Raw genomic sequence first — 17,167 nt, 5'->3', positions numbered from 1 at the left:
GTTGTGACGTCATCGTTTCCCTAGTTGGTTACGGTTTCGGCCGTAATTTTCAGATACTTTATTTATTACACCAATATATAGCTATGCTTTCTATATAATGTAAATACGAGTGACACTTAAGTGTTGCATTATTATTAGTTGATGTATGAAAAGTTTTCATACATTGTAGAGTATAAACCGGATGGTATGAGAATGTAGAACAAATATTGGTTATGTAATGTATTAATGTGACATTTTTAAACGGTTAGGTTACTCTTCCGAAGAATTGTAATCGACTAAAGTACAAAGAAAATATGAGTGGGATTTAAAATATATTACTGTTAGAAAAATGGAATACAGTGAATGCGGAATGGATGTATAGATGTATGTTTATTAAGGGAATACACTAAATGACCAACAATTTCTTAGACTAATTTTTTAAATATTACAACGGAATTGCTAAACTGTAGTGGAATTGTTAAGCCGTAATACTGCACAATTACAATGGTTACTTTTTCTTTAAGACATGTATCGCAAAATAATAATATTGGAAGTTTAATTTATTATGTAAGGTAAAGATGATATTCTGTTCAATCTATACCAGAACTTAACTTTCGATAAAACCTACTGTCAAAAGGAATAAAATTATTTTAATAACTTGTTTGTAATAAACTAATAATAATTAAAATAGTTTTATTTCAATGTATTTACGGTACTTGAATGGAAGGGATGTCTTGAAACAAACATTACAATAAACCTAAATCAAATGCTGTGCTTGTTTTGATATGTTTCTTAAATCTAAAATTTATGTGTAGTTCTAAATGTGTAAATGAAAAGAATTATCTAAAGTTTCAAAATTTATTGATTTTTAAGTTTTTCTTCATCCTCACTGGACAGTAAAATAATGTTTTTGCTAAAATTAGTAACATAGAATATTTAATTTTTAATACATATTAGATGTTGTCTGTCTCGTGCTATCACTTACATTTTTATAAAATGAAGTGATAGTATGATACTGTAAATGTGTCGATATTTAATTTTATAAAGGCTTGTTTCTTATCAAGTAATGTTACTATTGCCATTCTTTGTTATAAATTATATGAGATGGCTTTCTAAGTGACTTTACTTGCATATTGAGAAACATACTAAATTCTAGAAGGGAATTAAAATTCAACATACAAATGAGTATTTAATAATAGTACATTGACGATGGGAATTGTTTTTACAAATGGATAATCAGATATTAATATTATCTGTTTTTAAATGATATTTTGAGTAAGTGTAGTCTGCATATTCCCACTCAGTTCCAAATGTTAAATGTCACAACCCTACAATTCTGACTGAAATTTGAGTCCTTTCTTTTCCATATATACTGGACTAGCTTCCGCCCACGACTTTGTACGCGCATCCCCGTTTTTCCCCGTTCCGCAAGAATTTCGGGAAATCCTTTCTTAGCGGATGCCTACGTCCTAACATCTACCTGCATGCCAAATTTCAGCCCGATACGTCCAGTGGTTTGGGCTGTGCGTTGATAGATCACTATATCAGTCACCTTTGAGTTTTATATATACAGGGTGTCCCAAAAAGTATGGATGAACTGAAGCCAGGAGGTAGAAGACCTAGAGGGCTATCCGAATCACCCCCATGTATGTTATGCGATTTTTCGTAGTTTCGGAGTTATGACTCTTTTTTCAATTTTTCACTTATCGCCGAGTACAATGAGATTTTGACTCGTGGTGACGTCAATTTTTGCGGTAGATGCTTGATTTTTTTTGTGTGCTAAGCTGAAAGATAGACCAATTCAGTATGATTACATTTACTGTCGTAAGATCTTTGAATGGAATAAAAAAAAGAATGAAATGCCAAGAAAGATAAAATCACCCAGTAAGTTCACAACTTCAAGAGCCCGTAAAAAAATAAAATCACATAAAAAAAGTTTTCCGTTTGGCATTTAAAAACTTGCTCTATCCATCAGGTAGCTACCCTAAAAATTAAATTTTATTATTCAGAAGGCTTCAATCGAAAAATTGAAATCTAAATGTGGTAAGTGCAAAAATTTAATTAACATGATGATTAATAAAAACAAATTAAAACCAATAGAAAGGTGTTTAATTACCAGAAATTTTTAAAATAACACCGCTGTTGGTCAATGCAAGTGAGACATCACCGTAAAAAGTTGTCTTTAAATTTCTGAATGCCCATTTATCATTTTTAATGGTTTCATTTGCTACTATGAATTTCGCTGTTATTTCGTCCAAATTGTGGCTTTCTCTCGTTTTTGTAGTATTCCCACGGAAAAAATCAATGGGATTTATGTCTGGGGACCGTGTAGGCCAGGCTAAAGGGCAAAGATACCCTGAAAGATGGATTGGTCGTTGCATCCTGCGCATGCGCCGGTGACGCCTGCTTTAAAGCCTGGCCTCCACAGTCCCTCGACCTAAACCCCATTCATTTATTTCAATGGGGATACTACAAAGACCTCGGCTACTTGAGAGAATGCCACAATTTGGACGAAATAACCCGAAAATTCATAATAGCAGAAGTAACCATTAAAATGATAAATGGGCATTCAGACATTTAAAAGACAACTTTTTATGGTGGTGTCGCACTTGAATTGACCAACAGCGGGGTTATTTTAAAAATTTCTGGTAATTGAACACCTTTTTATTGGTTTTAATTTGTTTTTATTAATCATCATGTTAATTAAATTTTTGCACTTACCACATTTAGATTTCAATTTTTCGATTGAAGCCTTCTGAATAATAAAATTTAATTTTTAGGGTAGCTACCTGATGGATAGAGCAAGTTTTTAAATGCCAAACGGAAAACTTTTTTTATGTGATTTTATTTTTTTACGGGCCCTTGAAGTTGTGAACTTACTGGGTGATTTTATCTTTCTTGGCATTTCATTCTTTTTTTTATTCCATTCAAAGATCTTACGACAGTAAATGTAACCATACTGAATTGGTCTATCTTTCAGCTTAGCACACAAAAAAAATCAAGCATCTACCGCAATAATTGACGTCACCATGAGTCAAAATCTCATCGTACTCGGCGATAAGTGAAAAATTGAAAAAAGAGTCATAACTCCGAAACTACGAAAAATCGCATAACATACATGGGGGTGATTCGGATAGCCCTCTAGGTCCTCTACCTCCTGGCTTCAGTTCATCCATACTTTTTGGGACACCCTGTATAGATATTGGCGGAGTCCCTACTTTTTGGGTGGAGCCATTAATTAAGAGAAGAAGACGAGTTAGTGTAATGTCAATGCATTGTTTTAAATGCTCATAAAGTTTGGGCCTTATTTCATTTTTAATTGGTTTACGCTCACTTCATTACGCGTAGCGATGAAAGTGTGCACATAATCAATAAATTTATTAATAACGATAAATATTTACTGTCCATATAGGATGAAGATTATCAACTTATGAATATTGTGTAGGGCTGATTTTACAGTACGATTGCAATCTATGGAAGTAAAAGTGACATACAGTAGTTTAATAATGAAATAGTGTATAAATTAAATGTGAAAAACATGTGATTTTTTTATTGATTATTATTATAGTAAATCTTGAATTTAATGTGTTATTATTTATCGCGTTACAAAATGAGTGAGGACAGTGCTCATGGTTCATTATTTATTCGAAATCTTTAAGTTAATTTGTTACGACATCTACAGCATTTACACCCAACGATATATTTTTCTTCTCAAATTAACAGAAGAATTGTAACAGACTTGAATCTTTGGATAAAATTAATGAAAGTAAGGATAGTGCGATTGTGGTAGTTTCTTAAAAACTAATGGAAAATTTTACTATACAGACGCAAAAGTAGAATTATTATATTCATTATTTATTGCGTATAATGGCATCATAACTGTCTAAAATATTTTAGGACGAAAGGTTGAACTTGTCTCAAATTTTTGAATGTATTTCGGTTATCGATTTGAAGAGGAGATTTTGTAGTTTTAGTGTTTAAATTTCCTTTAGTTCTTTGGAACTGCTTTCGAAAAGATTTCAAAATACATTCATAACTGTTAAATAGATAAAAAAGTTGGTAACTTTCATACAAAAAGCTATCTTCTCACAGTGTACTGTATTTCAACCAAGTAATTATATTACTTTATGTTTGTATTTCGCGTTATAATGGATACAATATTATATCATAATTAGGAAAATGTTAACTAATAACAGATTGCAGCTTTTTGTCAGTATCAATTAAATGAATATACATGACAACATGTAAAAAAACATGTATAATGTATTTTTCAATTTTTGTATCAAATGTGCTTAGAATCTATCTACATAGTATTTGTTTTGACCATATCAGTTAAATATAATATTTAAAAATAACTTTAAGCCATTAGACCTTCCGATAGGGATGTGAAATTTTGGAAATTATTTTTTAATTAAAAAAAATATAGTATAATATATATCTATCCTCTTCTATTAACTAATTTATTTGATATAATTTGTGTAATGTTAAACAAAAATTAAAAATCTATATATATATATATATTATTATTCCGCAAAAATGTGACGTAAATACGAAAATGTTTTGTGTCTTAAAAAATCGTTAATTTTGTACTGTGAAAACGCGAATATTCTGAATCAAATTCAATGTTGTATTTTATTACACTGAATCCAACATATAAAAAAATATTTTGATTTACATGCATGAGAAATAGAGTGTGAGAAATTTCTGCATACGATTGTTAATCTCAGAATGAATATTTTAAATAATCTTTATTTTTTTCAAAACCTTGATACCTAACCGTTCTCATTTGCACTTACAATGTATGCAAATCATCTGCCCTTCAAACATATCAGTTTTATATAAATGACGTTTGAAAAAAATATTGATCTCTTAATTGCTTACAAAACAAACATTTGATGGTCACTTGAAATGATCTTCCCGCGATATGACAAACAAGTTTTCCAAAATATCTATGTTAGAAATTGTATAGCCAAGTGTTCCAAAAGTATTTGTTGAATAATCTCGCTAGTTTGCAATTATTTGAATGGTAAAGTGCACAGTGACTGCGAGACAAAATTTATTATTATATACGTGGAATGAATTTGTCAGAAAAATTGTAAATACTGTTTTATGTAATACTTTATTTTTATTCTGTCAACATCCACGTGTCTAATAGCATGCAGCCGTCAATTAGATTTATTATTACGTATCTTATATTCCTTGAAATGACTTCCCGTTGGTTATGATACAAAATTCTAGATAAAAGTAGACTGTAACAATAACTATTTTTTATCTGTCTAGGTGGATGACCATCATAAACTAATTTATACACAGAATTAAATTTATAATAGATTTACCTATTGGCAAGTTGTGTAATATAAATAAGCTTACAATAATGCTATTATTATGATTTCACTAGTTACGTAAGCAATATAAATACAAGGAAATACGATACGTGTGTTATTTATTTGCTATAATCCCTCTAACACCACAATCTTAAAGATAAGACCATGGACGTATAAAAAAAGACGGACGCCGTATTACGAACAAACAACGTGAAGCCACCATAGTAAGCTAGCGATCGTGTAAAGACAATAAACACGCACACACTCTCACCATAGTAAGCTAGTCGGCCGCCATTACGTCGTGAACTACCGACTGATTAACTGCGTCACTGTTTCACAAAAAATATTTAAAATGCCGTCTTGCGTGGTTAAATGGTGTCGCAACAGTACAATTTTAAATAACAAAACACAAGGGATTACATTCCACAGGGAAGCAAGTTATTTCTTTTGTGTTTTAATGACAAAATTATTACGGCAAAATTTATAGAAAAAAATACAGCCGCCATTGTCATCAGGACAGCTGTTGCCATGGCAACATGGCACACACACATGGATGTTTCGCCGCCATTACTAGGCTTCACTCAATGTTTAGGCGATATACCGTCCGTCTTTTTTTATACGTCCATGGATAAGACTTCAAAAAAAAAAAACAACCATTTTTCAAATAATTTAATGACTACATGACATAATATAAGAGGTCTTACGTACAACCTTATTCGCACACATATGAATAGAAAGAACTAGTTAGTCAATGCATATTAGAAGGTTCCATCAACAACTTCGGTTTTTAGTTTGGACGCTAGAGCCCGTCGTAGTTGCATTGCGTCGGGGGGCGGGGCCGGGGCCGACCCTGCTAGCGCCGCTTGTGCCATACGAGCCGATTTCGGCCTTTGCGCTTTTTGTGAGATTTCACCGCCTGTTAAAGTAAGTATAAAGAATATTTAAAACAAAAATTTGAAAGATTTTTTGGTACATACAATTTAAATTCTGAATTATTAACAATGTTATTGAGAAAAGTAGCACAATTTGTACACTATACACAATAACAAGCGTTTCTTTATCACATGGTAATTTTATTTGAATGGGTCAGACGTTTTAAATAGGTACTATAGAATTTGAATTTACAGTACAATACAGTTAGCTTAGATGGTTTCAAAATTAAGTGAATTTTATAAATCATGAGTCTGAATTTCCAATTTGGCGAATTATATTTAATTATTTATTTTATAATCAAATATTTTGTTAGAAATTTACTACAATTGTTACCTCCAAATGAAGTTTCTGTCTCAACTGCATCTAGCTGCTTCTCGCGGACTTGTTTTTTTAGCGCTAATAACTTATCGCGCTGTTGCTTTAGATATTCTTGGCGTGCTTTTAATTCTTCCTCAGACACCTGTGATGGAAGGAATACGTTAAAAATCAAATACAAAAAATAAAGTAGTTAAAAATAGATTGAAGTTCACCTCGGTCTTTCTTGGCGCAGGTAAGGGAATACTGGGTTTAATTTTAGATTTTTCCTCTTTCGGGGAATCTGCAAATGTAACACACTTCTCTTCTTTTTTCTCAAAACTATGAAGTTTCGACAAAAGTGTTTGTTTTTCTGCTATCATCTCTTCAGGAGGCACTGTTGGCTCATCTTTTACTTCGAAATCATCGAGCTGCAATCTACAGAGGAGAAAAAGTATAAGTATCATAATCGTATATAATTCATAATTTATTTATTTGAGAGTTACTTTTTTATTTCTATCATAACGTCATCATTATCCGGCCACTCTGCGCTTTCATCACTTCGCGACGAATCAAAGTCATCAGTGTCGGTTGAGAATAAACTTGGCATAGCACCATATCTTTTCTCAATGAGCTCCAAAGCCTATAAAACTCAAACTTTTAATATAATAATGTAGTAATTATACTTCTTATTTATTATCTAACTATTTTTCTCATACCTGAAGTTGTAACTCAACATTCTTATGAGTCATCATTTTAACAAACATCTCATAGTCGTTAGCCGCCCAAATTTGTTCAAAGAGCCTTTTGTGGAAGTAAGTCGGGAGACCAGCAAGATCACGGGCTGATAGTCGACATGCTGCTTCAAACTGATCAGCTGAGATACCGATATCATCCATAAAAGATCCAAGCATTACATCCACCTGGATTATTATTAAATATTGGGTAGGTATAAAATAATTTAATACTTCATTAAAAATACACTATTAATAAGTGCACATCTATATAATAAATTACATAAGACACTTAATATACACAACATGAACACATTACAATGTAAGTCCAACCTAACTAATTACCTTCTAGAGCTTAATTATGATGAATGTGAACACTTGTTAGATCACTATATTATTTAATCCAAACTACAAACTAGAAAACACACACACACACACACACTCTTACACACACACGCACACCCACACACACACACACTCAATACGTATATCCTTTCTTTTAAATTCTTTTAGATTTTTAGCTAAATTTCTCTCATATATATTTTTTTTTTTTTACAAAGAGTTTATTCTTTAAAGTCATCAAATTTTCGGCTAAAGTGATACTTGCATAGTATAGAATTGCTATAATATTCAGGTATATATCTTGTATCAACGGACGGATAAATGTCTCCTGTAACACAGGACATTTCCTAGCATAGGAGACATTGTTCAAATATTGCAATTAATTGTACCTACAGCTACGGTTTATGTTTTACTTATATGTAAGTTATCCTATAATTGCATGTACATGTATATTTTTTGTTGTCAAATAAAGAAAGAAAGAAAGAATTTACTATTCAAAGGTCTTACCAAATTTTTGTATTCGTCATGAATCTTTTTGTATTCAGGTCTATCGAGAACTTCTCCGTCATCCGTTGGTTCAAATGCTTTCAAATAAAGAGATAGAAGATGCATCAAAAAACAAGATAGAAAATGCAAGTAATTTGTCGCACCTCTGTTCAATGGTTGATTGGCGCGGTATGATTATAAAAGGACGGTCCTGGGTTCGATGGAACAATGTGTTAAAAACCTATTGTGAAATTAATAACTGCTTCATAGGTGGATAATACGTGTGACAATCTATGATTTGAAAAGAAAATAGATTAAGGACAAAAATAATTAATATAACTACTTACGAAGCGATTTTTCTTCTATAAATGTCTGTAGCGGAACATTCCACACTGGACCATGTAAAAATCCGACAAGGGAATCGAACACCCAAGCATTATTATCTAAGTTTTCCATACCGAAAACCTAATAGCACACAAACCAGAAACGCTTTAAGGTCCTAGAAAACTGCAGCTTGAAAATGGAGGTAATTTTCACCTTGACATTTGAATGTTATTTGTATCTTGGTTGCTAAGTTACGTCCTTTTGTTTCGCAGAGAGAATTCACGCGATATACAATACAGGCCCATGTTGAAAAAGTTATGGGTCATTTGAACCACCAGGTGACCTATCTAGAACGATATAAGAGTATAAAATAATAAGATTCAGCACTATGCCGTCACTTGTAAGCTGTCCACCTGAGTGCAGATGAGAATTCGAAAGTACAGGTAGAGATTTTTTCCCCTTGTCTCCATGATTTTTCTACGGCATTGCGGAATAATCTGTAGGAATAATGGATTAAAAGCAGCATTGAAATAGTATGACACAGATGCCTTTCCAAATGCAAGTAAACTTGCGCAATAAATGTCCGACAGTCTGTCTAAGAGCGTATACGCACTATGCGGGTACCCGCATTGCGGGTAGCCGTCCGGCTGACCGCAAGCACAATTATGTACGTAATATTCATTTCTATGCGCACTGCGATGCGGCTACCGCAGACCGCACAGTCATTTCTATGCGGTCTGCGGTAGCCGCATCGCAGTGCGCATAGAAATGAATATTACGTACATAATTGTGCTTGCGGTCAGCCGGACGGCTACCCGCAATGCGGGTACCCGCATAGTGCGTATACGCTCTAACAGTAGCTTGCAAGTCAAATTCCGCGTTTCCACCTGCAATTAGTAGACTTGCAAGCTGCTGTCAGACAAACTGTCGGACATTTCTTGCGCGATATTTATCGAATTCTTCATAGCATAATTAATGATCTTCATAACAATAATATGATCAAATCACGCATTAAGCAGTTCAGGAAAGGAAAAGCCCGAACTTGCGCAGCAGTCAGAAATAAGGCGACAGCGTAGTAACCTCCTCCACAAAGAGTAGTATATTATTACTCACAGAACAGTAAAAACAATTTGTTTTTACTGTTCTTTGTTATAACTCCTCCACATTTCCCAAAGCACTAAAATTACTTTGCTCCTGCTTTATAATAAAAGTTTCCCCTTTGATATAAAAAAAGATATTTTAAAAAGTATGACAGGAAAATCGATTATTAGAGTATAGTACTCTTATCTATTATTATTCTCGTAGATATTAATAGTAATAATAGCTCAATGAGTACTATTAATAATTTTAGAATAATAATAATTATGGATATAGAAAATTCTTATTAATTTATTCTAACTCCATATATTTTTCAACTTCTTAATGCGCATCACACACGGTGAAGATACTTTAATATGAATAAGATACTATAATATTATGTTAAGGTTCTCTAATATACAGGGTGTCCCACTATTGGTATACTAAGCGCGAAGGGACTTGTAGTTTTGCATACACTGATCACGTAAAAAATACTTAAACAACAAAATTACATCTAAAAATTTTTGCTAAATTTTTCCTGAAAATCCATGTTTTCTTGTCTAGCTTCGCGCAGCCGGCATATACCGCTTCGCTAATGTGAGCATTTTGTCTATGAAAACATAATCTTAAACGATAGCTCACGTGCGGGTGGCAAAGTTGGGCGGGTTGCTTGTTATGGGTATACGCATAAAGTTTTAAGAATTCATCTATTTGAAAAAAAAGAGCGTCTGGAATTTTATATTGTCCTAGGCGTACGATATTTCGCTAAGGATTTGTTCACCCTACCAACGACGAAGACGACCACAAACAAAATTTTCATCCAGTCGCAATATAACAAAATTGTGAAAAACACACTTAAAAATAAAATATTAAAATTTCCTGTCGTTCTGGTGATTGGAATTTTTTTTTTGCGAATAATAAATTTAAACATAGATTTTTCGTAGAAACGGTGGCTCCTAGAAAAAAATGTAACCGCTCATATGTTTTCGCAACCACAGTTGCAAAAATAAAATACGCTAAATAGCTTGCAAAAAAAATAAAGGTAGCCTACTTTGCTAGTGCTCTGGAACGTGCGCCGCGCGTTCGACGCACCGCTATTAAAACTTAATTTATGACTTCCACGAGAGGAGTACTTCAAATATATTGACTGTAATCGATTGCTATTGTAATAATACTATACAAAACTGTGTTATTTTTACAATATATGATTACCGTATACCTTAAAAAGTTATGAAATCGTCTAAAGTCTACTAACTTTTAAAGTCGTCTTTATTACATATTTATTACAACGGTCACTAAAATATTACTTTATAACAATAAAACACATGTTAGAGAATAATCTGGTAAGTAAACACGAGTAGAAATCAATAAAATACAACAATTACGGCATATTTTAACACTTCCTTGTAAGACACGTAAGATACAAACTAAGATATTCCCAAAATTCTGTTTGAAAGGTTGGTAGTACTGGGTAGAAATAGACGAATCAATTAGTTGTCTTTGGTTTAAATACGTAAAAATTAGACTCTGAGAGTATGAAATAGAGTTTATAATCAATTGAAATAAGAAAGTCGCTTTGCAACCACAGTTGCGCGAAACAAGATTCTCGATCGTGTTTTTGCAACTGTGGTTGCGCGTAGCTAAGTAAGGGGTCATTTTTTTTTTTCAAGCATATGAGCGGTTAAATTGGAAGTTTTTTATCGATAATTCTATCTACAATTTTGTACGATCTACAATTTTGGTCCCAGGTAATTATATTTCTACTAGCTTACCGTCTCTTCGAAAATCGCAAAAAACCTATTTTTTTATTAATTGACCTCGAAATTTTTTTCTTCCGAGTACCAGTATGACGGGAAATTTTAATATTTTATTTTGAACGAATTTTGTCTGGATGGGAATTTTGATCGTTGTCGTCGTAGTCGTTGGTAAAGTCCAGTCGCGGAGCAGGAAGAATTTCGTACAATGACCTTCCTACTGACAGTGGTCACAAACATTTTTGAATAAAGTGCAGTTTACATGAAATATTTGGAGGAGAAAATGTTTTTTACTAACTTATTAAATAAATGTACTTTATTCATTTACAATACTTATTAGTTACATTTTATTTTTTTCAATAACCACGATATATTATACGTTCATTGAGATATACATATGGAGACGACACCGCCTACATCACATATTATTATGTTCCACTGAACATAAGCCATATGGCTTAACTGCACTCAGTCGCTTTAGTGCGATGGTCGCGTTCATGTCTTGTTTGTTTTAAAGCAAAAAACCAAGAAACTCATCAAATATGCCCTCGAGTGTGTTGTGATATTGCACTTATAGTTCAAGTAATGCGGCAAAGTGCAAGGAAATAACTTCTCATCGGTAATTAATTAAATAATCATTTTTAAAACTTGGTTCGAGCAAAATTTTTGGCGGGCGCCAGTTTGCGTCATTTGTCATAGACAAAAAATTTAAGAAACGGCATTCGGTATGAAAGATGTTTAGATATTGTAATATTATATGACGTAAATTTTTATAGTGGAAAAAAAATAATTTTACACATTTAAAAAATATTGTACTGTGAATATTGTTTGAAAAAAGGTTAAATCATGAAAGATGAAAATAAATTACCTATGTTCTATGTATCAATTTTTTTTGTTACATTGATTGGTTTTAGGTAATTGAAAAGTTCTTAAATGATAAGTTTATTAATAATTTATTTATTAGATTATTTTTTTAAATGAAACTTCTTTATCGGGGTTGGAAAAAAATTTAGTGTAACATTTTTTCGTTACGCGTGACATTTTTCCGTCACGCGCCATCTTTTTCTTATCCCTACCACGCGTGATTCGACGTATTTCTGTAAAGTTGCATATAGTTAATTATTTTTTGAAAAATAAGGTCATAAAAAAGTTTCACTACTTACGTGTGTACTGTGTACACTAGTACACGCACACATTTTTTTGTTACATTGATTGTTCTTAATTGATAAGTAATAAGCAAAATATTTGCAAAGTTTCGCCTCTATAGCGGTGAGTCGATGACATCGCTTAATCTATGACTCACAAGCCGCCCCGCGCCGCCGCGCTTGTCGTACAGATTTTGTTCGTGGTGTCTCCTCCATACGTAGTAATAATAGCTCAATGTATACGATACGTTTTGTCGTGACTCAAGGTCAATAAAAAACCACATGCAATCAAGAACAAACCTTACGCTCTGAGGTTAAAGGTTTACAATCCCTGAGGACGGCGGCCATTGCATCTGTGCGAGCAAGACACATTATATTTACGCGGGAGTGACAGTGACAGGAAATAACAGGTTTAATATACGATACGAAATTCTTAGTTCGCGTCCGGACTTCAGTGTGACCGAACCATTACTAAAATGTAATAAGTACCTAATGTATGTATTGCTTATCGCTTGGTATCTTAAGATGGTATTATCGCTTGGTATCTTAAGATATTGAAGGTAAAATACATATTATCTTCGTCGTGTGTTATGACTCATATGATTTGTATGGCGATAAACAATGGAGCGTTTAATAGAAAGCGTCCGCAAATACCCTTGTTTGTGGAAAACTGACTCTGAAAAATACAAATTAAATGATTTGAAAGAAGCAGCATGGAGAGAGGTGACTAAGGAATGCGAATTGCCTAACGGTAAGTTCCATTTCTATTGTACTTAGGTAGGTACCTTTATTATAATAGTACCTAATAGCACTAAATAAATAAAAATATCATCTGTCTAAATGTACCAGCCACAGGTACCAGCCTACTAGCACAATCTACTAGCTTAATTATCTGTTAAATTAATACATTTTTGATAGGCCGCGTGTCACATGGTATGGCTTATGGGATCAGTCAAATTTTCATTTCGTTTTTGCCGGTTGTTTTTACCAATAAATAAAATGACATAAATTGAATTTCCAAAATATATATCAAATAAGCTCGGGCGTATTAAAAACAGCAAAAAGCAATACTTATTAATTATTTTTTTATTATTAAACTAATTACATTACAATGAATAGGTGCATCTACACAGAGGCGCATACCTCGCGAATCGCGAGGCATTCGCCGCGCACGGCCGCGGCCGGCGGCTCGGTCAGTGTGGACCAGTGTGGACGTGCATATTGCCCAATTTGACGGCACCGCGCACGCTCACCGCAGTTTAAGGCTGGTTTACACTTTGATTAGTGTGAGTGCAGGTGATTAGTGCGAGTGCAGGTGTGTAATGCGAGTAGTGTCCAATTCACTGCGAGTGCAGGTGATTAGTGCGAGTGCAGGTGAGTAGTGCGAGTAATGTCCAATTCGCGACGCTTCACACTACGCTAAACACTAAACACTCCTGTCCAGACGTGTTTAGGCAGGCACACTGCGAGTGAGGGGGAAGGGAGGGCGCGCGAGTCACTAATCACCTGCACTAATCACCTGCACTCGCACTAATCAAAGTGTAAACCAGCCTTTACACGTAATTTTATTGTCTTGTCGTAAACAGCCTACGCTGAATTCGATTTGCCTGCCCAGTACACTACCAACAGTATTAAAATAATTACAAAACTTCCCGAATTATGAGCTATCGTCAGACGATATTCACTGTGCCGTAGCGGTAAAAGTTGATTTTCTTCTTGAACTTGAAGATTGACATCATTGGCACCGAAGTAACTGTTTGAATTTTGTACAAGAAAATTGTGCAAAACACACGTTGCCTTCACGATTTTCTCAGCTAGTTCTATTTAATACTCAATTGGTCTTCTATATATTCTCCACCGAGTGGATAATACTCCAAATGCATTTTCAATCACTCTACGGGCCCTGCATAGTCTATAATTAAATATTCTGCGGGTTTCTGTCAATCTGTCCTTTGGATATGCACGCATTAAATTTTTCATTAATGGGAAAGCTTCATCTCCAACGAAGACATAAGGCATACTTATGCCACCAGAAGTTAATGCCTCTTCTTCGGGTAATGGCAAATTGCCACTTTTCAATTTCTTTCCGAATTCAATATCATTCAGTATTCCGCCATCGCTGAATCGACCCATGGATCCAATGTCCACAATAACAAACCGCCGTTGTGCATCACATACGGCCAACAAAACTATTGAGAACGTTTTTTTGTAGTCAAAAAAGCCCGAGTTTGGTGGACATTGGACTAAAACTTGTTTACCGTCGATCGCCCCGCAACAGTGGTCAAACTGACAAACTTTTTGAATTGTGTGGCGATTTGCTTCCGTTCTTGTTGAAGTGGTTCAGCTAATACTATTGGTTTTAAATGTTTCCACAAAGCATCACATACTTCTTCCACAATATTTGAGACAGTTGATTCGCCAATGCTATAACTGAATGCAATAAGGAATCCCCAGTTGACAAAAATCTCTAGCAATTTAAAAGTATTTAAATGTTACATACCTATACTAGATGAGTGAAAGTGTTAACATCAATAATCATCATCATAAGTGAAGTAATCACGTGAAAAGGCACCAAATTTGTTGAAACCACCATAAAAAGATAGACAAAAATGTACAATAAGTACACCAAAGTACTTTTGCTTTTTATATGTTTAAATTTATCATTATTTATTGTTTCAGTTAAAGAGGCTCGATCTGTATGGAAAAATCTAAGGGATGGCCATCGGCAAGCAATCGGAAGGAAGAAAACGGTAACTGGGCAAGCAGCTTCTACAAAGACTACTTGGAAATATGAAACCCAAATGGAGTTCTTATTGCCTACCATGAAAAATCGTAAAAGAAGAGCAAAATATATAGATCCAGTACCATGTAGCAGCCAAGATAACTCTCGAAATGGCGATGAAATTGAATCACAACAAAATGCGGAATCTCCCAATCACGTACTAGAGCCGCCATACGGTGAATTAAGAAACCAGATATTATTACAAGGTGCCTTTACAAGTACCACTCAGAATAGTGCCATGGACACATTTTTTAAGAGCATGCAATTAACAACTAATGCACTACCTGAAAGGCTGCAACTCAAGGTTCAAAGACAAATATTTAACATTGTCATGGAGGCTAAAGAGGAATATTTGACGACTTTAGATATTAACTGCCAATGCAGCTATACAGCCACTTCTCTTGCGGATCAATAAATATGCTACGACCCATTCTCTACGTTCCGTTTCATCATCATCCAACTATTCCCAAACATATACATCACAGCAATTCAGCCCAACATATACATCGCCGCCGCCGCAATCCAATGCACAGGATAATCAAGCTAGATACAGTATTCAGCATATACATACAAACATATAATGTAGACGAGGAAGTGCCACTTAATATAGTAGAGCCATTTAGGCAACGACATAGAATAACATGATACATATTTCGTTTTGTTAGAACTGCACATTTGCTTAAATTTTTTCAATTAGATTACATATTTATAATAATAATGACCGATACAAGTAATTTTAAGATTTGATTTTACTGATAAACCATTCTAAACATAATAAACAATTTCTGATTAAAAGAACTGACGTCGCTACAATTTTGTGTGAATAAACCTTTTTTCTTTTTAAATACCAGAGACGTTACCACTCTAAAAATCGAAATCCGACATCTAGAATCGAATGCATTGATTACTTGTGAATACTTGTGTTTCAAGTAACTACATTGTAATATATTGTATTTTAATTTTCCACCAATATATAAATTCAAATTTAATAAGTCAATATCACCAATTTTCAGAAGAAAATCAAAACAATATAATCAATAACAAACAGAAAATGTCACTTGTCATAGTAACTAATGACTATGATAGTTTATTGACAGATGTTAAGCGCATCACACACGGTGAAGATACTATAATATTTTATGTTAAGATTCTCTAATATAAAATATTACAGTATCTTAAGGTATCATACACGATTAAGATACGCTAGCGATTCTATAGTAGAGCCATTTTAATAGGAAACATTTGACAGTTCAACAAAATTCAACATCGCACGTAACCTAGTAACGACGACATAGAATAACATGATATTTCGTTTTGTTAGAACTGCACATTTGCTTAACTTTTATTACCAATTACGATTACATATTTATAATAATGATGACAGATACAAGTAATTTTAGGATTTGATTTTACTGATAAACCATTCTAAACATAATAAACAATTTTTTATTTAAAGAACTGACGTCGCTACAATTTTGTGTCAATAAACCTTTTTTCTTTTTAAATACCAGAGACGTTACTCTAAAAATCGAAATCCGACATCTAGAATCGAATGCATTGGTTACTTGTGAATAAAAATCATCATAAATTATAATAAATGCGTTGTGTTTTTTTAATTAGGTATTGTACTTGTCTTATTATTTTTGCTCTTTAAATTTACGAAACAAAGTATATTACTGGGACAGGGATTCGCCTGATGAATTTTAAAACTGACATGTGTTTCAAGTTCGATTGACAAATGTTTCAAGTCTGTATCGATTAATTCACTTTAATCGATGTTTTTATGCAGGTTACCTCTCTTCGAAGATAAAATTGATAGACGTCAAATATTGCCTAATAAATTGGCTGTAACCTGCGTAGAAACATCGATTAAAGTGAATTAATCGATACGGACTTGAAACATTTGTCCTTACATTTTTCAATCGAACTTGAAACACATGTCATATAATTTATGATATTTTTTATTCCCAAGTAACTCGTTATGCATTGAGCA

At 33.5% G+C, this 17,167-nt stretch overlaps 2 protein-coding genes across 6 annotated transcripts; one reads left to right on the top strand and one right to left on the bottom strand.

The window, feature by feature from the left end:
- Window positions 1-5,948: 5,948 nt before the first annotated feature.
- LOC149480426 (cilia- and flagella-associated protein 36) lies at window positions 5,949-16,208 on the bottom strand. Of its 4 annotated transcripts, XM_089706921.1 has the most exons (8): window positions 16,178-16,208; window positions 8,440-8,763; window positions 8,114-8,190; window positions 7,250-7,453; window positions 7,037-7,173; window positions 6,767-6,968; window positions 6,570-6,696; window positions 5,949-6,219 (listed from the first exon to the last, which is right to left on the bottom strand). In XM_089706921.1, the coding sequence occupies exons 2-8, from the start codon at window positions 8,546-8,548 to the stop codon at window positions 6,062-6,064; spliced, it is 1,014 nt and encodes a 337-aa protein (XP_089563047.1). In that variant the 5' UTR covers window positions 8,549-8,763; window positions 16,178-16,208; the 3' UTR covers window positions 5,949-6,061. The 4 variants fall into 4 exon arrangements, with proteins under 4 accessions (XP_089563047.1, XP_089563048.1, XP_089563049.1 ...); XM_089706922.1 differs by lacking the exon at window positions 16,178-16,208 and having other exon boundaries at window positions 8,114-8,333; window positions 8,440-9,013; XM_089706923.1 differs by lacking the exon at window positions 16,178-16,208 and having other exon boundaries at window positions 8,114-8,303; window positions 8,440-9,013.
- On the top strand, window positions 12,399-16,513 carry LOC149480425 (uncharacterized). Of its 2 annotated transcripts, XM_089706925.1 has the most exons (3): window positions 12,406-12,429; window positions 12,515-13,143; window positions 15,072-16,513. In XM_089706925.1, exons 2-3 carry the CDS (start codon window positions 13,014-13,016, stop codon window positions 15,587-15,589), a joined length of 648 nt encoding a protein of 215 aa, XP_089563051.1. In that variant the 5' UTR covers window positions 12,406-12,429; window positions 12,515-13,013; the 3' UTR covers window positions 15,590-16,513. The 2 variants fall into 2 exon arrangements, with proteins under 2 accessions (XP_089563050.1, XP_089563051.1); XM_089706924.1 differs by having other exon boundaries at window positions 12,399-13,143.
- The last annotated feature ends 654 nt before the right edge of the window (window positions 16,514-17,167 follow it).

Source organism: Colias philodice, chromosome 18, assembly GCF_061535455.1.
Source record: "Colias philodice isolate Cphi_HAF_F1 chromosome 18, ilColPhil1 Martin Lab GWU primary, whole genome shotgun sequence".
NCBI lineage: Eukaryota > Metazoa > Arthropoda > Insecta > Lepidoptera > Pieridae > Colias > Colias philodice.
The sequence above is the reverse complement of the archived record's forward strand: the minus strand, read 5'-3'. Positions and strand labels throughout refer to the sequence as shown.